This window comes from Gloeophyllum trabeum, assembly GCF_000344685.1.
Source record: "Gloeophyllum trabeum ATCC 11539 unplaced genomic scaffold GLOTRscaffold_00002, whole genome shotgun sequence".
In the NCBI taxonomy this organism is placed as follows: domain Eukaryota; kingdom Fungi; phylum Basidiomycota; class Agaricomycetes; order Gloeophyllales; family Gloeophyllaceae; genus Gloeophyllum; species Gloeophyllum trabeum.
In genome coordinates, this window is record NW_006920411.1 from 1,368,125 (window position 1) to 1,392,749 (window position 24,625).

At 51.9% G+C, this 24,625-nt stretch overlaps 9 protein-coding genes and 2 non-coding genes across 11 annotated transcripts; 5 read left to right on the top strand and 6 right to left on the bottom strand.

Moving 5' to 3' along the window:
- Positions 1–1,936: 1,936 nt before the first annotated feature.
- GLOTRDRAFT_t33 lies at positions 1,937–2,020 on the bottom strand. Its single transcript has one exon. It is a non-coding gene; the product is annotated as a tRNA-Arg (tRNA).
- Positions 2,021–2,306: 286 nt separating this feature from the next.
- Positions 2,307–5,575, top strand: GLOTRDRAFT_70452 (uncharacterized protein; the record flags this gene model as incomplete). The annotated part of the gene is made up of 7 exons (XM_007864072.1): positions 2,307–2,820; positions 2,882–3,128; positions 3,180–3,712; positions 3,766–3,996; positions 4,050–4,369; positions 4,420–5,028; positions 5,079–5,575. The coding sequence occupies exons 1-7, from the start codon at positions 2,351–2,353 to the stop codon at positions 5,573–5,575; spliced, it is 2,907 nt and encodes a 968-aa protein (XP_007862263.1). The 5' UTR covers positions 2,307–2,350.
- Positions 4,170–6,471, bottom strand: GLOTRDRAFT_55014 (Sedlin). Its single transcript, XM_007863670.1, has 6 exons — positions 6,303–6,471; positions 6,087–6,241; positions 5,851–6,033; positions 5,079–5,799; positions 4,420–5,028; positions 4,170–4,369 (listed from the first exon to the last, which is right to left on the bottom strand). The coding sequence occupies exons 1-3, from the start codon at positions 6,448–6,450 to the stop codon at positions 5,854–5,856; spliced, it is 483 nt and encodes a 160-aa protein (XP_007861861.1). The 5' UTR covers positions 6,451–6,471; the 3' UTR covers positions 4,170–4,369; positions 4,420–5,028; positions 5,079–5,799; positions 5,851–5,853.
- Positions 6,472–6,703: 232 nt separating this feature from the next.
- GLOTRDRAFT_t32 lies at positions 6,704–6,801 on the bottom strand. Its single transcript has one exon. It is a non-coding gene; the product is annotated as a tRNA-Tyr (tRNA).
- Positions 6,802–7,093: 292 nt separating this feature from the next.
- Positions 7,094–8,419, top strand: GLOTRDRAFT_125523 (mitochondrial carrier; the record flags this gene model as incomplete). Its single annotated transcript, XM_007864073.1, has 8 exons — positions 7,094–7,136; positions 7,252–7,274; positions 7,329–7,429; positions 7,488–7,594; positions 7,646–8,002; positions 8,059–8,086; positions 8,139–8,337; positions 8,393–8,419. 8 exons carry the CDS (start codon positions 7,094–7,096, stop codon positions 8,417–8,419), a joined length of 885 nt encoding a protein of 294 aa, XP_007862264.1.
- Positions 8,420–8,574: 155 nt separating this feature from the next.
- Positions 8,575–11,939, bottom strand: GLOTRDRAFT_32925 (uncharacterized protein; the record flags this gene model as incomplete). Its single annotated transcript, XM_007863471.1, has 15 exons — positions 8,575–8,844; positions 8,900–8,937; positions 8,988–9,084; positions 9,141–9,218; positions 9,273–9,314; positions 9,366–9,432; positions 9,481–9,495; positions 9,549–9,664; positions 9,715–10,395; positions 10,445–10,708; positions 10,755–11,165; positions 11,231–11,484; positions 11,535–11,618; positions 11,671–11,722; positions 11,775–11,939. Coding segments are annotated over 15 exons (2,634 nt in total), but the record flags the coding sequence as incomplete, so codon positions are not given.
- A 323-nt stretch (positions 11,940–12,262) lies between these two features.
- On the bottom strand, positions 12,263–15,002 carry GLOTRDRAFT_113972 (uncharacterized protein). The gene is made up of 3 exons (XM_007864074.1): positions 14,681–15,002; positions 12,689–14,629; positions 12,263–12,636 (listed from the first exon to the last, which is right to left on the bottom strand). The coding sequence occupies exons 1-2, from the start codon at positions 14,791–14,793 to the stop codon at positions 12,772–12,774; spliced, it is 1,971 nt and encodes a 656-aa protein (XP_007862265.1). The 5' UTR covers positions 14,794–15,002; the 3' UTR covers positions 12,263–12,636; positions 12,689–12,771.
- A 207-nt stretch (positions 15,003–15,209) lies between these two features.
- GLOTRDRAFT_136147 (P-loop containing nucleoside triphosphate hydrolase protein) lies at positions 15,210–16,689 on the top strand (the record flags this gene model as incomplete). The annotated part of the gene is made up of 7 exons (XM_007864075.1): positions 15,210–15,333; positions 15,384–15,516; positions 15,568–15,781; positions 15,844–15,931; positions 15,979–16,232; positions 16,286–16,320; positions 16,381–16,689. 7 exons carry the CDS (start codon positions 15,210–15,212, stop codon positions 16,397–16,399), a joined length of 867 nt encoding a protein of 288 aa, XP_007862266.1. The 3' UTR covers positions 16,400–16,689.
- A 190-nt stretch (positions 16,690–16,879) lies between these two features.
- Positions 16,880–18,736, top strand: GLOTRDRAFT_136148 (uncharacterized protein; the record flags this gene model as incomplete). Its single annotated transcript, XM_007864076.1, has 5 exons — positions 16,880–17,428; positions 17,708–17,797; positions 17,851–18,021; positions 18,073–18,580; positions 18,633–18,736. 5 exons carry the CDS (start codon positions 16,880–16,882, stop codon positions 18,734–18,736), a joined length of 1,422 nt encoding a protein of 473 aa, XP_007862267.1.
- Positions 18,737–18,958: 222 nt separating this feature from the next.
- GLOTRDRAFT_70461 (UBC-like protein) lies at positions 18,959–19,927 on the top strand (the record flags this gene model as incomplete). The annotated part of the gene is made up of 4 exons (XM_007864077.1): positions 18,959–19,175; positions 19,282–19,438; positions 19,493–19,603; positions 19,720–19,927. The coding sequence occupies 4 exons, from the start codon at positions 18,959–18,961 to the stop codon at positions 19,925–19,927; spliced, it is 693 nt and encodes a 230-aa protein (XP_007862268.1).
- Positions 19,903–23,735, bottom strand: GLOTRDRAFT_136149 (uncharacterized protein). The gene is made up of 16 exons (XM_007864078.1): positions 23,573–23,735; positions 23,078–23,520; positions 22,809–23,014; positions 22,587–22,756; positions 22,051–22,520; positions 21,928–21,997; positions 21,852–21,877; positions 21,437–21,790; positions 21,303–21,388; positions 21,155–21,251; positions 20,908–21,095; positions 20,665–20,860; positions 20,601–20,611; positions 20,396–20,542; positions 20,269–20,341; positions 19,903–20,214 (listed from the first exon to the last, which is right to left on the bottom strand). Exons 1-16 carry the CDS (start codon positions 23,685–23,687, stop codon positions 20,125–20,127), a joined length of 2,742 nt encoding a protein of 913 aa, XP_007862269.1. The 5' UTR covers positions 23,688–23,735; the 3' UTR covers positions 19,903–20,124.
- Between the last annotated feature and the right edge of the window lie 890 nt (positions 23,736–24,625).

A 24,625-nucleotide genomic window follows, 5' to 3' on the forward strand; every position in this document is an offset into this window, starting at 1 on the left:
AACACCAAAGACCAAAAGAATAAACCTAAAACACCCAGCGGTATGGGTGTAGGCGGTCTAAGGCGATTGAAGGGTAATATTTAAGTTCGAAGGGAGGGGGAGAAGTTAGACGCCGTAGGGTAGCCCGTAGGAAAACCTAAAACAAACAAAATCTTGAGGCCTGAAACAAACAGTATAGCGATTCTCCGGAGTATTTATCTCCGAAGTTCGCCAGTAGCCCGGGTGGGGAGTTCCACTGAACCCAAACAATAGTCTCGTGCCTACAGACGCTTGGTGAATTTTATACTTTAAATCCGGAGCTTACTTGGATCGATATGTGATGGCGGAGTTATCTAGTTTCGACGAGTCAGGCCTATTGGCAAAGCTAGGATTGATTGTAGACGCTAAGTCCGCCGCGAAGGGACTCCGAGGGTCGCTGAGACGATAATTCTGGTACGCTGAGAGGGTGAAGTACAAAACTTGCATTTTCCACTACGCTCCATACATTTTTATGCTATTGGAATGGTTTTGCGCCCGCCCGGAGTTAAATAACGAATATGCTCCGCATCCCACACAATTACTCAGCCTTTGCCCACCGCTATACCATGTCCCATACGATCCTGCCGTGTCCTAGAGGTAGCCTCGACGCGTCAATGTTCGCTTGAAGTGCCTCATCACGCGGTACTGCAGGCTGATCACGTGCGGATTAGCTCCGGCCGCTTGCTGACTGATACGTTCCGTCCGGCCGTCGATTTACGTCCGCTGACTCGGTCGCTTTGACGGACACGAAGGGGCGTGATGACTGGGGAGTGGCAATACCAATGACTCACTGCGACGTGGACCTCCGCCGTTCCCGGAGATAATTAGTCACAAAGGTATTCTTCCGGGTGACTTCGGAGCATCTGGCTGCGGAGATAAATTGTATCGGTGATCTGCGCCTGCCATGAGGACGTTAGAAGGTCCGGAATTAAATCCAGAACCCTTCGTCAGTTACTTGTAGCATACGAGGTTCGACAGGTGGTGTCGAATAAACTTTGGAGGGCATGTATGATGTGTCAAATTCGCAACTTCGGGGGTCAGAAGATCGCTGGGGCTTATCAGCGGCCTTGGTGATAGCAGCAGCACCAGGGATGTCACCTGTCTTGCTCCAAGGTCAGTCCTAGCACCATCTCCCTTACTTATCTGTACACTAGGGATGGAAGGGCATCGACATGCCTTTGTGTGCGCTCCTTTGCTTGCAGCTGTGCTTGTCCCCATACCAGTGCACCTTCGCCTTGCACCACACCTAGCATCTGGCATCTACATCTAGCACCTTATGCCTCAGACCTCGCACCGCACCTCACACCACACCTTGTACTGCACCTGGCACCACCCCTGGCACCTGGCACCTGGCACCTTACTGCACCTTACCGCACCTTACTGCACCTTACCGCACCTTACTGCACCTTACCGCACCTTACCACACCTTACTGCACCTTATGCACCTTACCGACCTTACCTTTCCTTTCCTTAACTTACCCTACTGCACCACACCACAGTGCACTGAGCATTGCTCACTTGCTCCCCCACCTGCTTGCACCTGCTACCTGTGCCCTCTTGGATACACTGGTGTTCTCCGGCCCCCAAAAGTGCTCAACACTGCTCCGCTACGTATCTTCCTAACTTCCCTTTTTGACTTCGCTAACTCTGTCCTCCCGACTCCTAGAGTTTGGGAGATCCCCGGCTTCACCGGTTTGCGTCGTCGGGACACCTAGTTTCTGGGAGTCCCGGCTCAGTCGCAATCTCCAAACTCCCGCTAGGGGGCCCGTTCTCGGCGGGAAGTCCTTCAGGCTTTCTCCCGTAATGCAATGTGCCCACATCACGTGTGACCGGCTAGTGGGAGGAATGCAAGCTCAGGCTGTAGACATGATGTATAGGTAGCTTCGCGACAGGGCATTGACACCACAAAAAAATGATATGACCGCGGCAGGGGTCGAACCTGCAATCTCCTGATGTAAACACATGATCGTAGTCAGACGCGATGCCATTTCGCCACGCGGCCATACTCACGTAATTACTACGTCGTGATACAATAGGACGCGACAACATCCGAGGTGATGGTCTCCGGTCCGCACTCGCTCAGGCCTACATCATGTCCATACGAGAGGATTCCTTCACAGCTCTGCTATCAGCAGGCAGGCTCTTATTGGAGTCGCAGAAGACTCAGACTACCTCGGATCTTAGAGAGGTGCTCCTCAAGCGACTGGTCGAATATTACGGCAAGCTAGGCATTGAAGATGTAGCCCACCAGCTTGAGCGATCTCCACTGGATGAACTCAAGCTGCGGACAGCCGAGGAGGCCTTGAATATCATATCTCGAATCGATAGAGTAATGCGCGGAGATGCTGAAGGTCTTGAGCGTAGCGACGAAGGATCATATGAAGGATCGCGTCCGACTGATGCATCTCAAACCGAGGCCATAGGGTCGAGGGATTTGGCTCAAATACGCACCCTCATATCAATCGTCTTCAAGTGGGGCATTGTGCCTCTTGTCTCCCGTGTTTCAGCTACTTGGCAAATTCAACCTTCACGAGCAGGAGCAAGTATCATCGATCTCACGAATACTCCCCAAGAGTATGAATTACTGTCGTCCCTCCTTACCAGAGTCTTGTCCATGCTATTTCCAAACGGCGTGCATGCTTCGCTATCATCCAGTATGGTATGTGCTATAATTCTTGAACGCCACCTGATCGATGCCTTGGTCTGCTCCTTAACCCTTGGCTGGCTTCCGAAAACTTTGTCTTCTGAGTCAACCCCAACTGTGGATAGTGTCAGGCCTCCTATCATGCGCTTACTTTCCGTGTACGTCCGGCTTGCCTGCTTGCTTGGGCATTGTGCTCACGGTGACTACACTGCTGAGCAGACTGCCTCCTTCTCGCACAATCGAGGCCCTGGGATCCGTGCTTGCCTTCACTCCACCACTTCCCCGGCATGTCATCAAGGTCTGCAGTTCGTTGCTCAGTCAACAACTTCTTCGTCGAGATGGCGTCAGGGCGCTCTTCATGGCCATCTTTACCGAAGAAGAGCTGTCCGGAGAGAGTGCCCCTCTAGTTAAACTGGAGCGCGTCTCTAGAATATTGCGTTCTATACCAGCGCAAATTCAGCCGGAGGTATGTTTGCCGTCGTATACCACTGCGTTGCCGCTGCTTATCTTCTTGTAGGACTATTTTTCGAACATCAGTGACCAGATCATTAGGATGTTCGTGCCAGATGGAGCTCCTTCCCCTCCTCCCTATATCCAGGCGTCAGCCTTTTTCCTTTCTCAGAGCCTGGAGCAGGAAGCTGTACCGAACTATGCTTCGGCTGCGAATACCATGTTGCAGATTTTGCACCGTCCGTTTTCTGGACAGACAGACTTTGAGGGGCCTCGCGATACCATTGGCACGACATTCATGCTCACACCTCGGATTGCTCTATCAGTCCTGGTTAAGATTGTCTCCAATATTGATCCCTCGCCTCTCGTTTTAACCAAGATCCTTTCGCCAATTATCTCTTCATTGTATGCCATCTTAGAGTGCCTAGAATCAAAGAAAACGTCTGATCCCGGGCTCAAGGAAGCTGTTCGTAATCTTCTGAGAACTTGGGGGCGAGTGATCAGCGCTACGGAGGGTTTGGAAACGCTCTGGTCTATCGTCTCGGGCGACGGGGGATACTGGCAAGTAGATCTGAGTGGAGAGATAGTGAGGATAGAGAGGTGCGCACCCCTACAGGACCCGGCCGGCTGGATACCCATCTTCCCCTCTCCAGATCGAATGTCCTACCCTCGCTTTCCCTGCTCACAACAGAGGATCTCAAGCACTTAGACGACGATCACACTTCTGGCGTGGATACGAATATATTCGGTCTGCACCCAGACCCGCCGGTTTTCGTTGCGTTCATCCAGTCCATCAATCGAAGTGACATTACATCGGATATGTTCGTCCGCCTTCTGGATGCCTATCAAGAGTCGAAGAGCGCAGAAGACGCAGATCCAATGCGGTAAGTCGTCGTGTCCCTCTTAAACGAGGAGAGTGATCTTAGAAGCGCTGCAGCACATTGTTATACCTGCAACTGGTCAACCGCATGCAGTTGGTAGTATCATCTAGCGCACCGACTCGCATGCTGTCTGACCATCAGCGCGCCCTTGCTTTCGTGAAGCATGCGCTAGAGGCTGCCTCGCCTTTCGTCAACGGTAAACGGGAAATACGGAAGCCAAGACAACCCGACAGTCATGGTCTAACACTTGAGGACTTGCGAATAGTACCGCAAGAGGATGAAGATGATGTTGGCGAGTCAGATGGTCCATCCGAAACATCTATGGATGAAGAAATGACAGTCACGGCAATCAACCTTCTTTTGTCCCTGCTCGAAGGTGTGGTATCTGTATGCCCCTGCACTCGATGCACGCTGACGTAGATATAGGGAACGAAGACCTTTCGGCAAGGACAGCTCCCGTCTTAACTGAAATATTTTCTCTCTTGGAATCCTTGGTCAACAGCGAGTCTGATACGACTCGCCGGTTAGCAAGTGAGGCTAGATTGGTGATGACAGCACGCCTAGCTTCAACATCAGCCGATACGCAACCTCGTAGGAGGGACCAGCATGAAACACAAGAGGATCCGCGAGAAACATATCAGAAAGCACTCAAGTTGCTTCAAGATCCGATCCTTCCTGTTCGCGCTCATGGTCTACTGCTTCTGCGTCAACTCGTATCTCCGCCACGAGACAGTAGTACGGGATCGGGTAGGCCACCCGTCGACAAGGCTTTGGTGCCTGCTGTTCTGGACATCTTCTTGCAAGCCATCCGCGATGAAGAATCGTACATCTTCCTGAATGGCGTGCAGGGTCTGTCTGCAATGGTCGATGGCTTCGGGAAAGAGGTGCTTAGAGGTTTGTTTAAGATATACACGCATGGTTTGGACGGTCTATCCACCGGTGATCTTACTCAACACGATGTTGATGTCCGCACGAGAGTGGGTGAAGCCCTCAGCCAGGTAATACAGAGATGCGGCGAAGCGCTACCGAGTTATGGTGAGTTGCGTGAGTTCTACAATGACCATCGTCTCAACTATTTTGGGCAGCCGATATCCTCATCCCTCCGCTGTTCAACGTTGTCAGGAATGCCTCTTTACCAACAGCGATTCGAACGTCCGCACTATCACTCTTAGCCACCTGCATAAAGACGAGCACCCTTGCCCTTCTCCTGTACCTGGAAGACCTGTGTTCGGCAATGGTGGATCTCCTGCAACTAGAAGGCAAAGCGGTTGTTATGCCGCAAGTTGAAAACGAACGTGAACCGGTCGACACCATGGATACAAATCCCACGAGCAAACAGAGCAAGCTCCCTCCGTTCCGGCGCGCTGCCCTACATCTGCTTTCCTTGCTCTTGAAGGCGTCTACGGAGCGCATCTACGATCTAGGCAGGGATGCAAATATCTTCCCGAGCACACTAGTGACGCGTACTAGGAATACTTTGCGGTATATATCGTCTACGGATGAGGATGCAGTGGTGAGAGTGATGGCTTGGGAAACACTAGACCAGTTGAATAGCCTCGGGGAGGCAATGATAGGCATCTAATACGGAGTGGAAAGGTTAGACTGCCATCCGTTAGGTACATGTGTGCCCCGTATCTGTCTCGAAAGTAGCGGTTTGGAAGCAGACGAGTCAATGAAGGGCATATCAATCTCCACCCCGTATCTGTCTCAATAGCAGTGGTCTTGAAGCTAATGAGTCAATGAAGGGTGTGCGAGTGGGGGCAATCAAAGGCCCGAACTGGGTATGCATCAGTGGCTCCCGACTGTCTATCAACCGCGCAACGCGTCAGCCAAGAAAGAGGAGTCTATTTACCACACCTGCTACACCTGCGCGCCGACAGCCCTCCCAATCTCGTCGACTCGCCGACGAAAACCTTTCCACTTTGCGCCACCGGCCAGCATCAGCGAAGAGTGGTCATTTGCAACGTCAAGGGCGGTATTGAGCTTTAGGAATGGGTTGGCGACCGAGTGATAGTACGCCATGTGCAGCGCACGAAATATCTGTTGATAGGGCATTCGACATGAGCAAACGAAGACATGGTCAGCCCACTCACTGTTGTAATATCTGCGTCGCGGACGACGGCATCCGAAAGAGCCAGCGCAAGTACGATCTTTACTTTCAATGGCGTAATGTAACCATAGACTGCAGCGTTCTCCATGGAAAAGAGGAGGCCCAGGTAACACTCCGTCGACTTGCCGCCGGAGTTCGCTGCAGACAGAGTGTCATCAGGCATTCGTTCTTACTTTCGTCCTCAGCTAATGTCGCTGACCGCGTTCTTCGAATACATCCAGGCTTGTGTGAGCAAGGTAGTGGTACTTTAGCTGCTCGTCCTTGGACAATGAGAACGTCCGAATCAAAATTGGATGATTCTGCGGGGAAATGAAGGCGACCGCGTTCAACTTTAATTGCGGGGGCATGCCGTAGGCTTCGGAGTCGTCTTGGTTTGTAGCAAGAGTTCAAATGGCGGGTTGCCAAAAATTCGGCGTCCACGGTGGTATTCGACCTGCGTCTCATGCGTTGCACGTGTCTTCTCCTGTTGCATATCCAGTAATCCACTAGCCTCAACCACAACGTCAGATCAACATAACCTCCGAACCTCCAGATGTTGCATAGGCGCCCCAAAAGCGAAAGCAAGGATAACAGGAGATGCTTGAAAGAGCATAAAAGACATCCTTCGGGCCGGGATCGAACCAGCGACATCAAGATCACTCTCACATGAGCGTAGAAGCCATTACAGTCTTGCGCTCTTCCAACTGAGCTACCGAAGGTTAAAGTAAACCGGGTGGAGATGCAACATATAAGCTTCCAGCTAAGCGTCATTGGTACTTGTCGCTACGATGACGTCACGCGTCATTCCCAGGTCCCCGTCGGAATGCCATCCTCTCAGACATGTGATTTGACGCAGCGAGTGTACAGTGTCCTCCGGGTTTCTACTGCAAAAGGCAGACCTGCACGTAGACAGCTTCTCAACTTGAATATACCGAAGGACGTACACGGACGTACACCTCCAGCTGCAGGAGCATCACCGCAACTTCTAGGACGGTCGCCCGCAGAATCATCATGTCAGATTCACTCATCCACTCAATGGCTGGTGCAGCTGGTGGTATAGTTGCAATGACCGCGACATAGCGAGTTTGTTCTCCCACTATGATATTGAGCCACGAATATCTAACCCGCCTTCTCAAGCCCTCTGATCTTCCTTTCCACTCGTGCGGCAGTCGAAACAAAGCATGAACACAAGGTTAGTCCAGTGCAGCCCTGTGGCGAGGCTAGGGCTTGACCACAAGCCACACAGACCACCTACCAAGCGGTTGTGGATATTATCAAGCGAGAAGGGGTGCTTGGCCTATACAGCGGCTTAAACTCTAGCTTGCTAGGCATAGCGATCACCAATGGGTATGCACGCCCACACTGGAACTTGCTTGCTACGTCGTCGCTGACTGCTATCCTTCAGAGCTTATTACTACTTCTATGAGAGGTCGCGAGGCATTATTCTTGCCTCCCGCAAAGGGAGTAAAGCGCTCAGCACCTTGGAGTCTATGTTAGCAGGCGTCATCGCGGGTGAGCCCTCTAGTCCCAGGCTGGTCCTAGGTTTATAAGACATACACCTAGGTTCCGCTACTACTCTCATCAGCAACCCCATCTGGGTCGTCCAAACTTCCCAAGCTACGCGGACGATGGAAGGCTCCCCGGACGTTGCACGCGAAGGCCCCGCCATCAAGAAGCTTAGTATCGTCGAAACCGTTCAGCACATTATGCGCAAAGATGGTATCCAGGCGTTCTGGCGGGGTATCGGTCCCGCGCTAGTCCTTGTCATCAACCCCGTGCTGCAGTACACTGTGTTTGAGCAGTTAAAGAACTTTTTGATCCGGACGAGGACGGCTAAGCTACGAGCCAGCGGCGCTACCACGGCCGTCGCAGTCCTGTCGGATTGGGATTTCTTCTTCTTAGGCGCTCTGTCTAAGCTGAGTGCGTGTCTCTCACCTGTGCCCTTCAGTTCCTTCGTGACGCTTTATCTGCTCTAGTTGCGACGTCATCGACTTATCCCTACATGTACGTACCTTCACGAGAAGCGTCTTGGGCGGCCTCCTCATGTCCTTGTCAGTGTCGTGAAGAGCCGACTGCAAGCCGGTCATGCAAGAGCGCTGAAGTACAAGTCCACGCTCGACGGCATACTGACGATCCTCCGAGAAGAAGGGGTAGAAGGACTATACAGAGGCGTGGGCAGCAAGCTCCTGCAAAGCGTCCTGACCGCCGCCATTCTGTTCGCCTGCCAGAGGAGAATATACGAGATCACCAAAGCGGTAAATAAATATTCCCTTCTCGGAGATCGCTGCCCAAGGCTGATATTCCTTTCAGGCTCTTAACCCTGCACTCGTGAAATAGGAATATGTATGACTACAGCAGACCCTGCATCTTGTACCCTGATCTGAACACTGGACCCTTGATGTTCGACAGCTTGCTTTGTTACTACTGTATATGCGGTAGGATTATCGTCTAATGGTAAAATAGTCTCCCAGGCGGAACCAGCATCCTCAGCGTCATGGGCTTGAGCTACTCCCAGCCAAGCCGCCTTGCAGTTGTGCCAGCAATTGCTTCATCTCCTGAACATCCTCACGGAAGCCGTTGTTGCTGGTTCCCCCGCTGTGTTTAGAGGCGATATGGTAGCCACCTTCGCCGACAGTGGGACGGCCGTCGTCTTGTGCCAACCACTGATCCAGCTGCTCGGAGATTGACTTGGCTTTGAGTCTGAAGTGCGTCCGAACAACGTCCCCGAAGGGCTCTGGAGGTGCCTTGAGGTTCCCAAGCATCTGAGCAGCTCTGAGTCAACACATCCCCTCCGTCAGCAGTGAGTCTTGTGCTTACTGCTGTTTTCACGACCATTCTTCTCACATTCGCAGAGTCTGGAAATCTCAAAATCAAAGATGAAAGGCACTGACGAGATTTCACTCACAAGCCTGTGAATTGACCGAGCCCGCTTCTTGGGACCATCCGGGCTCGTTTACATACGGTTCATCACAGAGGATCATTGATTGGATGGATATGAGAACCTTCCAACGCGACTCAGCAAATTGCGGCATATCATCATCGGAATACCCCGCTGTACCTGAAGTAATGTCGACTTGCCAGGGACCCATCCTGGCCCGCTCCAGGTGCCGAGCAAGGAGAGACAGACTTTACCGTCCTAACGTTACTCACGTCGATCAGTCAGGTAACTAAAAGCGGGTCCACCACCTACCGCATACAGGTTCGGATTGAAGCGGTATTTGCCTCCGTTCGTCTGACCGAGACGGTCAGCATGACCTCGAGAAACAGATCACGAGAGAATTACCGTCATATATTTGACACTGGGCGGTGATTGATTGTAACTCGGCCCTAGGAAGACATCAAATAAAAAGCTGTGAAGAAATAAGCGACAGAGCACGACAAATGTCAAGTGGCCATACCAGCCGTTGTGATAACTGCAGAGGCGAGTTAGTCGCAGTGCTCTCAGGGTGAACAGCTGTATACATACGGAGTACCCTCCGGACCAGTGATCAACGCTTTGATGATATCAACCCTGGTCTCGTCCACTCTCAGAAAGATAGACGAATCCCATGCCACGGGGAGATTGGTTGTGAGCACGGCGAGCTAGAAAAGTTCGTCAAGACGACACGCCGAGAAAACAAGGGATCCCTTACCTCTTTCGCAATCGCGAGGGAACGCTTTGGAATGTTTGAGCTTACCAGCATGCGTGCCTCATTATTGTAGTAGAACTTGTAGTTTGGTGTCTGGTCCGCCTCAGCTTCGTCGGCAGAATTCGGGGAAGGAACGGATAGATCACAATATTCGAATCTGGTCTGAGTAGCCCAGTCCACATAAATATCCTTGAGCGCTTCTTCCGAGGCTCCGGAATCAACATGCACGGTCTCCTTCGAAGCCGGCGAAATGCTCGGTAACGATGCACGCATACGCTCAACAAACGCAGCGCCTTTAGTCTCGAGCAAGAAACGATCTATAGCATCAGCCGTTGCAAGGATGCGCTTGCAGAAACCAAGCAACTTCCGACTGTCCTCAGGTAACTCGACTTCTCTCGCTTTTCCTTTCGAATCGTTCGTAACGCGCTTGGCCTCCTCGGTCATATCGTTGGACTCGACTTCGGCCTGCTGCATTCCCTCCAAACTCTTCATGGCCGCCTGAGCTTGGATCACCAAAGACTCCAGGAGTTCTCTGGGCCCAGAACTGCCTTCGTAAACGATCGTGCGTTCCCTCATGGGACGGCTCCCATTGGTCGCCCTCCTCGTGTTCACGGCCTTTACAGAGGTCGCGACCATAATGGGCATGGCCATCATACTCGCTAAGGCCTCGTGATGAGAGATCGTCTGCGATATGATTGAGTAGAGCGTTTGTCAGCTCTGAAGTGGTACCCACCTCCAACCAGTCAAACAACTCGTGGTATAGGACTGAACGATCAGACATGTCGGAAAGGGAGTCGTTTTTCAAAAGAGAACTGCAGATGTGGTTGAAGCGTCTGCGAAGATGAGCCAAAGTGGTCGGATGAACAAGGTAATCGCTTGTCCGTCCACCACCTGGTCGGCGAAGAGAGGGCAGATACCAACGTACGGCTGTCAAAATATGACCAAGCTTCTCGTCTCTTGCACGCTGTACGGCTTGTGCTTCGACTTGCCCGGTCATCTAGACTCTGTGAGAACAGGAAAACACAAGCAGTCATAATACTTACGTCCTCTCTAACATCTCCGGCATACCCTGTACCGCTCTTGGCCTTTTTGGAAGACATTGTTTTAGTGGATGGATAGTCCTCATCGTCGTCGTCGACGCTGCTAGAGGGAGGGGGAGGAAGTTGCGTTTCTGATTTCCTCTTTTTACTATTCCCTACTGTAGTTGTCTGGTCAGACTTGCCTTCCTGGATTTGGCCGGAGTACATCTGTTCGACAAGGAAGAGTCCGACACCGAGGATGACGCCTTGCAAGTTCGAACAGTGAAATAAGGGATCATCAGAGGTTGTGGTTGTATCCCTAGCAGGTGCAGTGCTGATCGGTTCTCCACAAGCAAGACAATACTGCGTCCGACACTTCTTGCAAGTGTGAGTGACGTTCTTACGGAGCCTCTCTGTGTATTTCTCGAAGTCGACCTAAATATATGCGGTCACTGCATCTGACTCTGGATACTCAACACGGGTGAGGATCCTAGACTTACTGGCAAAGCAAAGAAGTCGCTCTTCTTTCTCAGAATAGCCTCGCCACATTGATGTGGACACGGGCATCGACCCTCGCTTAGCTGCGAGTAGAGGCTGAACAGGAAGCTTTGTTCTGATCCCTCAGGACAACCTTTCATCCACTCCCCCTGAGTCATAATTCTACCGTGTTCGTCCCATTCTGGTACCCGGACAGTCTCCGGTTCCTCTTCTACCTCAATTACCTCCTCACGCCGGTCCTTTGAAAAGAAAATTCCTGAAGACGGTCAGTATTATATGCAGAAGAATCGAAGAATCTTCATGTACCTGCATAGGGATCCGCGTCCGCGAGCGGCTTCCCAGGTTCCTGTTGGAACTCCTCGTCGGAATCATATTCGCCGAACCCGTCCACTATGATGAGAACTTAATGAAGAGCAGATTAAGCATCCGTGTTGGCACATACTATCGTCTGATTCGTCGTCTTCTACACCCATGTCCTCATCATCCTCGGGTGTCTGAAAGTACCCCATGTCCGACAAGTATTGTCAAAGTATTGAACGGACGTACTGCCATCCTCTGAGCCCCCGACACTGTTTCACGCGACAGAGCATTAGCAGCATCATTGTCCTCATCCATAACATTGTCAAATTTTCCGTCGAAGATATGTTCAGCAGCCTGCATGACATCCTTGTATTGCCTCAGGGCTGCTCGCGCCTGGGCGGGTGTGGCACCCTAGCGCGTCGCAGCACGACTTAATACTGCAGGCGTGGTTGCATATGGACCAGCACATACCATTTCCACCAGCTGTCGTACGTCCTTGTCCATAGCTGTGAACCTGAGGCGTCTATGAGCGCAGGAAGTAGAAGCGTTAGGTGTGGCTGTTTCAGGCTCGCTGAAACCTTCTAGCAACTTGGAAGCAAGAACGATCGATACTACTGCATTACGTAAGTAGCGTGCTTCGTTGAATGAAACCGAGAGTTCGATGTGTGGCTTGCGTGAGTGGTCCGAGTCCTAGACTCGTCACAACCCCGCAACCTCCTGCAATCCAATCCCTAACGTTCCAGCATAGTGCTCTAGGAATTTAATATATTTCGAAGGGACAACGAAAGGCGGCCACCCAAGATCCAACTATCTACACCAGACCCGAAAGGGTGTGACCCGACCTTACTCCCCCCGCTCGCGCTATCTGACACTACTCAAAAAATGGAGAGCATAAATTATAAACACAGACGCATATAAATACCATCCAAGCGTCGTATACCTTGTACAGGTACAAAAGGTAACGCCTTCGAAACAAGAAAACCAAGCCTCGTCACAAAAGTCGGAACCTTGGCTGAAGCCGAAAGAAACGACGAGGCCACCAATATACGTCAAAACGAAACACAGTGCGCGTTGATGTAAGCACGGCGCCGCGGAGGCGTCACGGTGACTACAAATTATTCAGAAAGGGGAACAAAGGTATAAGAACAATTACCACGTACAGATATAAGACCAGCCAGATCACAGGGAACATAAAACAGCAGTACTACTCAGACAAAGCATTCCCATCGCATTTAGTCCTTCATCAGCGCCGTGCAGAGGGGCCGGTGCTGCCTCGGTCCTGATCGAAGCCAAGGGGGTACGAGGACAAGTCGCTCGTTAGCGCCAGGGTGTCCAGACTAGCTCGTTGTCTCCCTGCAAAGGTCGACGAAGGAGCAGGGCTATGTTCAAGATCGTTCATGGTATCAATCTGGAAGGGGAACGACCCAAGACCGGTGGACATGGCAGAAGCTTGTGAGACGGTCGACATGCCTAGCGTTCGACGGCTGCTTGTGGGAGGGTTCGAAGGCCGCGCGCGACCTTTACCACTGCCCGACTTCTGCTGACTGTCGGCGCCCGACGTCTTCGTCTTCACGGAAGCATCGGCCTCCTTCGTAAGTGGCGAGTGGGGCGGAGTCCGGGCCGGTCTGTCAGAGATAGGGGACGGCGGGACGAAGGGGAATGACTCGAGGATCGAATCCGCATGGGTAGAAGCCCTGGAAACTACAGAGGTCCCGGAGAACCGCCGTACGTTCTTGCCACCACTGGCTCTCTGTGCCTGAGCTTGGGCCTCAGCATGGGCAAGAGCCCGAAGCTGCTGTTCCTCCAGAGCCCCGGGCTTGGCACCCGACGGGGGAGTGACCAGCCTCCCACTCGTCATTCTATGAATTGTTTTAACAGAGCCCCCTCCGGCGCTGTGGGGGACAGTCTGTTCATACGGGACATTGTGAGGACTCAACTCGCCCAAGCCTACGTTAACTCGGGTGGCACTGCCGAGTTCCGCGATGATAGTCCCAGCCTGGGTACTTACACTCGTTGGACGACTGAAGTCTCCTGACTGAGCCCACGGCAAGCGAGGATCTTCTAGCTCAAGGTGTGATGACCTAGGATCGTCGGAGCAGGGAGTACCAAAAGTCGTGACAGATGCTGAAGGCGACTGTTCATTCTGGCAAGGGATAGCCGATCGCTCATCCTTGAACGGGTCGCTAGCGGCCTCGCTATCAGATTCCTTCACAACGTCGGCAGGTCCGAAGGATGTCGTCGCAAGAGGGGAGCGAACGGAAGGTTTGCTGGCGATAGAATTAGGCTTTAGGCTGCTTGCGCTCATGGGAGTTCCCGGCGTCGAGGCGGGCGCTTGTATCACTTCGGCTTTGACAACGCCGAGCACTTGCCTGATAGCACCCTGAGTAGGCGTTATGATGGTAGGTGCTTCCATGAAGTCACTGGAATAACTGGCATTCGTTGCGGATGTCATCGCAGACATCCTACGCGCAGATATCCCCGAGCGTTCCGATGGCTCGTAAGCACCTCTACTGGGCACAGACTCATTGGATACATTGACATGTTCCAGATTGAGATTGAGGTCGGCAGAACGTCTCGGGCGTATCGGGCTTGCGAAGGATGACGTTGCACTCTGGGAAGATGATCCAGGGGGAACGAGCGCGATGGGGATAACATTCGTGGATTGAGAACCAGTGGATGTCGTCTGTATAGAGTGCCGGTCTGCAAAGGGGTTGGACTGAGTGGAAGTGCGACGTTGCAGGTCACCGCGTTGGGACTCCGGATCCAAGTCGATGGTGCGATCAGAGGAACTGGAGTAGACCCGTACTGTGCTCTGCTCCTGCATGACAGACGGCGGCTTCTCGTTAGGATCGGGTCGGTTAAGGACGTCAGCTGCAGAAGCCGGGACGTCCTTGACTTCCTTAACCTGCTTCGCATCGGCCCTCCGCTTCAGCCAGCGCCTCCTGTACCACACGAAGAAGATGGCAGCAACGGCCAGGAAAAGCATGACACCGACAATGGCTCCTGCTAACGAGCCCTTGCTGATGCCGCCAGAGCCCTTGGAGCCGTTGCCTGAGTTGTTATTTGGGATACATTGCACTGTGGGGCACGTCGTGCAGGTTCTGGGGAGGAGATTAGATGCAAGGTAATGAATGACACGATATGATACACACCTGCCGATTTGAATACAGGTTTCGTCTGCCGCACAGTTGCATGCCGGGGCGTCACCACAGTCGGCGACGAAAGGGCAGTCGTCGGACTGCCTGGGAACAAAAACATGGTTCATGATGAGGAGAAAGCTGAAGGAGCGTGGGGTGTTTTGGTGGATGATGGAGGTCAGCTGCAAAGGCCACCTAGCCTGCAGAGACCAGCAGCGTCCAGGGTAACGTACAAGAGAATGTTGGCCGTGGTGAAGATGAAGCTTGGTTGGGAGGCCAAGGAGACACGGATACGAGGCGTAGCACGGCGCCCTGGTCGCTCTGATGAAACGCCGGCCTGGACTCGGCCACCGCAGAGGGCCGTCTGTCCAATCATCACCTTGAATGATATTCCCACGGCTATTGTTGCTCGTGTACTGCATTGCGTCGCGTCCATCCGTGGATTATCCGACCTCATAGTACGAGCTAGGTACTACTGTAAGTAATTGCAACCGTAGGACATTTATCGCAGTGCCTCATCTGCTGCAGTCCATCCTCTACAAACATGTCTGCGATCTCCGTCAAAAACTTGACCTACTCCCACAAACCCGGCATATCTCCCTCATTAACTGATATAGATCTTGATTTACCGCCAGGGTCACGCACTATACTCATTGGTGCAAATGGAGGTCTGTGTCATACAGCATTCCGCAGTTGAAAATATCTGAATGAGCCCAAGCCGGGAAATCCACTCTTCTACAGATTTTGGCTGGCAAGAGATTGGTCTCAGCGCCAGGAGCAGATATCCGCGTCCAAGGCAAGGATGTCTTCCGTGAATACCTCCACGGTGTCACTTTCCTCGGCACCGAATGGTTCGTGACACCCACCGCCCTGTCCTGGGCCAGCCGCTCACAATGATACAGGGCTATGAACCCGGTCGTGCGCGGTGACATCGTGGTGGCTTCATTCCTCGACTCTGTGGGCGGCTGGAGGTACAAGGAACGCAGGGACGAGCTGCTGGATATTCTCGATGTCGACTTGGACTGGCACATGCATCAGATATCGGATGGAGAACGACGTCGTGTGCAGCTCGTCATGGGTTTAATGCAACCCTGGGATGTCCTGCTTCTGGATGAGGTATGCAATATTTAATCTATCTTTGATGTTGAGATGTGCAGTGGTTTACCGGAGCTGTGCAGGTTACTGTGGACCTTGATGTCCTAGTCCGCGATGACCTACTATCATTCCTCCAAGCCGACAGTGAGAAACGGAATGCCACCATCATTTGTAAGCGTATCTCTTGTGTCGAGCTACGTTTCTGACGCCATCCCTAGATGCAACTCATATATATGATGGGTTGAACAACTTCCCGACTCACATTGCCCATATGCGCTTCGGGAAGATGGTCACTCCTCCTACCTCATGGCCGCCATCCGCGTCTGACGCGCACGCCGTTGACATTACCTCGAAACTCGGACCCAATCCGCTGTTGTACCACACGGCGTTGCAGTGGCTGAAGGAAGATCGAGAACACCGCCGCGAGCTGGAGGCCCAAGGTAGGAAGACTCGAGGTGCACGCAGAAATGAGGTATGTGGATTTCCCTCCTCGACACCCTCTCGCATTCTCAACGGTCAATATAGACTGTACCGTCAGATTCGGAGACGTTCTATAGAAAGTGAGAGCAGCTGTTGTTACCATTCTGACGTCCTTTAATTCTGGGATGTTGCCTTCACAGATACGACTATAGTCATTAACCGCTAATAACAGCGGGGGCGATCCTCCCCAGGAATGCCCAGTCTCAACACCACATCGCGATGCCCCGAGGCCCCCTTAATGAGTTTCAACACCATCATACTGGCTCAACGCTACCCACCGGATGTATCAACACTGTCGTCATTACTTGTTTCCAACACCGTCTATTCTGTATCTTGATGTAGCGTATCGTTGTTGCCGTCACAGAAGCATTCACCTGCACCCTCAAGCTTGTATGTAGAATATCTGTCCCGATCGAACCTCCGCACTAAAAATCAGAGACTTAGTCCAAGAGTGTTTGATCAGAACTAAATACCTACCCTACAGTATGCAATTGTTGCTATTGTTATGCAGAGGCAGTTGAATATAGATATACACACTGCCAGTCTCAGGGCACGCTTCGGCATATGCCGGTCTAAAGAGAACACTCCTTCGCTTTCCTCTTTCAAGTTCGAAATAACCTGGTTCTTTCTTCCCGCACCATGACGGACACGGAGGTTATCGATCTTACGGCGCCATCTTCTCCCATTCTTGTGGACGAGGATAGTGATGGCGGCCCTCCTTCAAGCAGCAAACCCCAGCCGGACGCGACCAAGGACCAGAAGCGGAAGAGGAAGAAGAAGAAGCGGCCTGTGGTGGATAGCGCGCCCGAGGAGGGCGAAGTAACTTCTGCTCCAGACAATAAAGCAGTCTCTGTGGCTGGAGACGAAGGCCCTCCGCTTTTCTTCGTCGACCTGGCACCTGCACCGTTGTCCTCTGCCTCGGAACCAGCTCCCAAAGTCGGGGAATCAAGCAAAAGCGCGGCTCTGGAGGCTGCGAGTGCCCAGAATGAGCCGGCCAAATTGCTTCTGCCTGATCACGTATCCGTGCTGAGCCAAGGAGTTGGCGTACCCGTAGAAGTCATAACCCGACCGGATGAAGATTCGGACGACGAGGCCTACATCGAATATCTTGACTACGATGACAGGAAGGCCCCGGGAATGGTGCGCTACTTCGAGGAAGAGAAGGAGGAACCGAAGCAGCAGAAGATTGTATGCAAGAACTGCGGACAAGAGGGGGATCACAGGACATACGAATGCCCTGTCCAAATAGTTAGTATAGCTCCATGTATCCACGCCTATCCGACTAATTCATTTAATGCTTTACGCTTGACAAGTGCTTGACGTGTGGCGCCCGAGACGAGCATTCGACCAGAAGTTGTCCTATCAGTAAGACATGTTATACATGTGGTATGAAAGGTCATATCAACAAGGCACGTTACAACTTATGCATGGTGGTGGTAGGCCTCAGTATCATTAACATCCTCCCAGACCTGTCCCCAACGATTCACTATTCGTGGAACTCAAGTGAACAACTACGACGACTGTGACAGATGTGGGTCATCGCGACATCATACGAATGTGAGTTAAACTGTGGCCAGAATAGTTTGAATATAGTGACACCTTGCTCCTAGGAATGCCCTACTTTATGGCGACTGTATCACTATGTTTCAGACGCTGACCGAGAGACAATCTTACGGGTCAGGGAAGAGAAGAGTGTATTAGGCGTCGGTAACGGTGGCGAAGGCTACATTGCCACAGACGAGTGGTGTTACAACTGCGGCGAATCCGGCCATCTGGGCGACGTTAGTAGTTTCTCATCCACGATGAGCTCTGTAGGGCTGAACGTCAGACAGGATTGCAATTCTCTACCACACCCGCCTGATCATCCCCTGGAGCCATCGGCGTTCAGCTCTTATAACATCATGTCGGGCCCGTTCTTCGACGCCACCACCTCCTTGAGCAAGGGCAAAGCCAGACGACCCAGAGATTGGGAGACTTCAGACCATGTCGGGGATGGATGGGGTTTCAATGCACCGATGAATGTTGGAAAGCAGGGGAGAAAGAAAGATCGAGCAAGAATGGAGCAGGTGGCCAAACATCAAGAAGAGGAAGAGGACCCGGACGACTGGTTTGGCAACCCGAGGAACGCGAGGAATCGTGGCATGACTCGGGATGCGCAGCCTCCGCGCAACGTCCGCAGCGAGATAGGCAACGAGAACAAGGTTTTCACATTTGGCAGCATGGGTAACGACAGGAATCGGAGGTTTGAGATCGAGAGTTCAGTCAACGCTTCTAGAGGGTCGCGGTACGACAAGGATAGGAACGACAGGTATAGGGGCGAGCGTGCCCCAGATACGTTCAGTATCCGAGGGGCAGCTGCTCGTGATTCAGAGTACCCTAACGGGTCTAGCAGAGAGCGGTCTCGGCGGAACGACCACCACCGTTCTGACCGTCAAGAGCGTCGAGACGATCACCGTCCCCGGTACAAAGGGGGGTATGCCTACTAATTTATATTAGCTGTTGTTGCATAGCATAGGATACTAGTGTTTGTACTCTTTGAAGACTTGTGGCGGTCCTACTAAGAATTGCTATTTCGGGCAACTACGACAAGGTACTACATGGACCCACAATCCTCAACGCGTTCCTCCATTGCCAGAGCGTTGAATTACCGCCGCTTCCGAGTGCCACCTATACGCTGAGTGCCCTATAATGCTTGGGCCTTCTCCGACCATGAACCTAATGCAACCGCCATCCGAGCCAAGGTCAAAAGCACGGCCTACCGGTACCAGTTCTGTTCCAGCCTCGGACGCACAATCAGCTAGTGCTGTCGCGAAGACCGCAATATCTTTAGAGTATGCTTCTTTACGATACAGAGGCCACTGCCCCCTAGGAATGTACATCACGCCGTCTCCTGACAACCTGCTCGTCTGGGACGGCGTGTTTTTCGTTCACGTACGTGTATACACTGTTGGGAAGGGAGTCATTATCTAACACAACGTCTCCTGTAGCAAGGTATGTGAGATATTGAAGCGATGTATAGTGGAATGCCCGAACTCCGCTAGGTTATTATACCGATGCCATCTTGAAGTTCCGTCTTCTGTTTCCGACCAATTATCCGGACCGTCCACCAAAAGTAGTGTTTATCACAGACGTGTTCCATCCTCTGGTATCCCAGCAAAATGGATCATTCAACCTTGCCCCTCGCTTCCGCCCCTGGAGGTAAGGCTGTACTGTAATGCTTACGAATGATGCTCCGGTTTGACCTCCGTTAAGACCAAAGGAACACCATGTCTTCGACGTGCTACACTGGATCAAGGCTTCTTTCAAGAAACATGCGCTGGATAAACTTACTGAAGAGGATTGCTTCAATAAAGAAGCACACCGGTGAGTATGTCCCCGCGATCGTAATGACCTTTGTGCTTACCACCGCTCTAAAGCCTGTGAGTATCATTTGCTTTGTACCTTCCATCCACCGTATCACCAAATGGCTTTATTATCAGGTACAATGATTCTACCTCATCGTTTGCGGCACTGGCTACGCAGTCCTCCATGCTATCACAGTCTCCTTCCGCTCTCTTTGACCACGATCATCCTTCCCTAGCCGGGAGGGGACGCCACACGATGACATTCCGCGACCTCAAGCCCGAGGAAGTGAGCACCCTACAGAGCCGAGTAGGACTGAGGCCGTGGAATGAGGACTCCTCTTAGAGTCAGGTAACAGTATATCGTGAATGGCATGCCGTGGATGCCTTTTTGTATATGTATTACATACACTTGTACAGGATTACGCGAGCTAATATACATCCGGATTATGGTGTTCATCAGGGCAGTGAATGCTATGCTACAATCTCCTCTTGTAACCGTCCGTGGGGCATCTGAACTTGACTCCCTCATCTTGACACCCTTCATAAATCATCGTCTGCTGCGCTGTCGACAGCAATCGGACTTCCCAAAGTGTGCAATGTCTCTGCGCCTGGTTCGGGAATGTCGTCGTCCTGCCGAAATCGTTCAGTAACAGGCTTGACCTTGAAATCCCCTAATGAAGTTACCTTCTGTAATCGCCCAAAATGCTTGGAGAGCTTCTCTATGACGAGACTGTAGGGCAAGTGCTGCGTTAGTTTCCTGTACCGTGAGGTGAGTATTATCCTGGCAGAATCCATACATCTCAAGCCGCACCTGCGTGGCTGAACATTCAAAGAATGGCGGGCGTCCAGAGCGGAATCGAGGACATTTGACGAGTGAGCGCCTTCGCTTAGGGACAGCTTGATAGAATATTCTTTGTCGGATTTCCCGCGTCCATGGTTACGCTCATAAAGCTCAAACCTACGAAGATGTCCGAACTCAGTACTGTACTTCGGTATATTCCAGAGCAGGCTCATACGTTATATGCGACTTTTAGTGCAAAGATTAGCGACAAACCTCCGTGATAGATGGATTGAACGTACACAATAGTCGAGTTCCGGAATTCGCCGGTTGGCAATGGGCAAGCCGGACAACAGAACAAGGTTTACCAGGGTGTGGATATGGCTTTCTTTAGTGAAGTAGAGTGTCAGAGAACTATTTCCGTTGTTCCTGGCTGTCTCCAAGTCATCGACCACTCTTTTGAGCAGGGGTAGTGAGGTCAGTACTCCGATTTCTTCCCTGCGGGCAGTCAGTACAAGCGCGGTAACCCCCCAATAAGATCCTACTTCTCGTGTGGCTCGATGCCGTACTCTTGGGGAGCAACTAAGTCAAAAAGAGCCTTCGCGCGACTATATAGCTCGTGAAGTCTGCGATCACTCGGCCCGTCTTTACCACCATTCTCGTCGAAGATAGCGAACAAGAACGTCCTGTGATGCAGGGCGCAATACTTGATGGTGTCATAAAGTTCAGACACCTGCGATATGACATTAGCTAAGATTTTGATTGGCGGAATGTACCGAGCAGCGGACGCACACGAGACGGATCGAACTTCTCCTGCTTTACATCGCAGAAATCTTCGAAGAGCTTTTCCCAACGCTCCCTAAATAGCCAAGGTTCGTCGCCACAACACCTGCATCGCACGTATTAGCGAAAGAAGGCGTAACCGGGTTGATTGATTCACCATCGTTCCTGTAGCTTGTCCACGTCGAGGGTCTCCCAGTTCTTTCTCATGATATCCCGGAATGAACTTAGAAGCTCTATGACTTCCTACCTGGACGTCAGACAAATAGGCATATTGGCTCCAAATGAACACACCTTCACTACTTCCACCGGTTCCTTTTTCATACCCTTGGGCCACGTCAGCTCAGGCCGTTTCTCTGGTTCACCGGGCCTAAGTAGGATCTTCAAGCGCTTCTTTACATCGTCCATAAGATCTTTGGCAGCGTTGGAATCGTCCAGCAAGTCCTTGCGAACAATGAGAACGGGGGGTTGTTTCGGTTTGCTCAATTGATGCTGAGAACTCCTGGCTGAGAAGGAGCTGGATCCGCCGTCAGTTGATGATCGCGAGCTCGCCGTCGATCCGGACCCGTATCCTTGGTTGCTATCGAAAAGGGCAGTCGCGAAAATCTCGGCGGACGCGACGACACGACGTTCCGAAGAAGTGTATATCTGAATAAATGTTGAGTTCCGAGTACATGGTGAATGGACGCGCGTATGGCAGACAGCTCGCCTTCACGTTATTGAGAACTTCCTTATCTGCACGGCATTGGTCAGAACCGCGGAACATATTCGGGTGCTTGACATACTCATTATTGATATATCCTTCTTCATGTTTTCGCCCAAATCCCGAGATTGATACCTGGCAGAATGGGTGAACTAGGAGGAAGCAATCAGATAATTTAATGATACCAACCCTACGACGCACGCACCTCACCACCCCATTTGAACACCAATGTGAGCTTCGTGAGGCTCCGCGTCTGGCCTGCCTGCTTCTTGGAATAGACGGGCTTCAATTGTGCCTTAGTCCCTGGGAACTCAATCTTGCTGAAGAGGGCATTGTTCAGCTGAGTGAGCTTTGTCAGATCCTCGCCCACAGCGCCAAGAGCTTTGGCTTCTTCAATAGCAACAGCGATCAGGCTCAGCTGCTCCTTCTCCCGCAATATGATCTCCTCTGTCTCGCCGTTGAGTAACCGGACGAACGGCTGTGTCCAAGTTTCGCCAATGGGGAAGTTGAACTTGAGCTTCTGTTTTGGCGTGCGGTCGGCATGTCGGAATACCGTTACATTGGCTTTAAGGAGCCACGTGGAAGACTCCTGAGTGGTCGACTCTGTCACGAGTGCACGCGACGGAGACGGAGAGGCTGACAGACAAAGCCCCGCCAGGATCTCGGCAGCTTTGTCTGGGGACAACGAACGGGACACAGCTGAGTTGCGCTGCACTGCAGTCGAATGGGAGTAGTACACACCGTAGTAACCTTCGTTGCCCTTCACAAAACTCCAACCGTTAACATCAATAACTTGGCTTTTCCGACCGTTGTCAGATCGAAGCATGTCAAATCCACAGACGCGTTGTCCAAAGGCTTCAGAAATCTTGGCTGCCCACAACTTCTCGTCATCACTCAAATGGGTGATAAAACTGACGCGACGTGTCGTGGGATATCATTTGGGGGTGGACGAATGGGACTCACCGGATTTCCTTGCCCTCAGTATTTCGTCTAACGACACCATCGACCACGGGGGACTTCCGGGTCTCCGCGTGAGTATAATCCTTGCCTACAGTGTATACTTTGATATCCTCCGAATTATCTACGTCAATGAATTGTTCGTATATGTACGATCCGTCTGTCCGAGGATGACTTAGATTCGGGTCCAGGTCGCTGGACTTATTGCCTATCTGAATCCCCGCATAGACTACTGGTCAGTAGGATGATCTATTAAAACGTGTATTATTGCCTACTTTTCTGAACAGGCGGCGGCCTTGACCTCCTTTGAAGTATACATAGACATTGTGATCTTCTCCACTGACCGGCTTTTCCACAAACGGCTTCTCCATCACTTGACCGTCAATGATAATGGAATCTCCATCTTCGCTGAGAGATACTTCGGGTGTTACTTGGAATCCTCCAAGTTCTATGCCCAACCGTGCCTTCATCATGTCCCTGAGCTCATCGTCTATTTTCGGTCCGCCGTCGCGAGAAACCTCTAGACGCCGGGGTGTAGGCACATTAAGATGGTCGAGGACAGCGAGGACTAGCCGACGATCCCACAAAAGAGCTTGAGGCGGGAGGTCATTGATGCAGAACGGGTTACGAAGTTTTACGTATGAGATGGCCTTATCTAGCGGGAAGTCCGTAGAGAAAAATGAGATGAGAACGTCGCATCGTGGCCAGTTTTCGACGTCTAAGGGACATGAACGTCTGACCAATGTGACACGATGGATCGGGGCACGCACCTTCATCCAGGATAACCTTGTCGCCGAATACTACTACCTCGATAGCACCCCGAGATCGTTCCACCAGTCTAGTAAGTATCTCTCTCATAGCTTTTGACCTTGCTTTGATGTCCATTGCGCATATTCCTAGAATGATCGGAGCTCGAGTCCATTCAGTAGCTGTAGAAAGGTCTGAATGGGAAGCAGTCGGAGAGGGAGTCGAGGAGCGAGTAAGTATAGAGCTTGAGCGGTTAGAATGTCTATCCGGAGAGCCAAACAGCGACGATATGCGAGATTGCCTATCCCTCGTATTGGTAGACATGTTAAACTTTAAAGGGAAGAAAGGCAAGTGTGCTGTGGCCGCACCGCGTCGTGTGCCACAATCTTGAATGAAATTCCTGCGCACTCTAGACCCCGGAACTTTCCACGGTTGCCAGTGGCTGATCGGGGTCCTGGCAGGCGATCGTTGTGTATTATGTAACGTCATTGAGGCATTTGTGCTGCGTCTGCGCCATTTTCGCCAAAGTATTGGACCGCAATCTAAGTCAGCAGAGGCAGCCTCTGTAGTACATATACCCCCCAGCGGATGTTGAGACGCGTCCTGAACGCTGTTGGCGACTCTGGCTCGCTCGTCTGCTCCTGACAAAGGAAGAGAAGTATTAACACTCACCAGGAGTGCGGTTCCGGCTCGTGTCTGCGCGATCGTCCCATACCCACACTCGACTCTGAATTCCCTGTTTCCGGGTTACCTGTCCATCTGTCGTAATTCATCATGGCCGCCCCCATTACGTCTCCCTTATATTCCAGGCGTCCCTCTGCTCGACCCCTCCGGACGCTCTCGGCCCTCCCCCATTCCCATACTATGACTTCCCCAGACGAAGCAGTCACGACAGTCTTAATTTCTAACCTGCACTGCAGCAGGTGAGCTTCACGAGCACTCACGTCTATATCTAACCGCTCAATTCCATTCAGTTGCGTCAAGACAATCGAAGAGACGCTGTGCGCGCTCACCCCGGCTCCCGCCTCAGTCGACGTTTCCATCGTATCTCAGTCGGTCACTGTCCATCATCACAA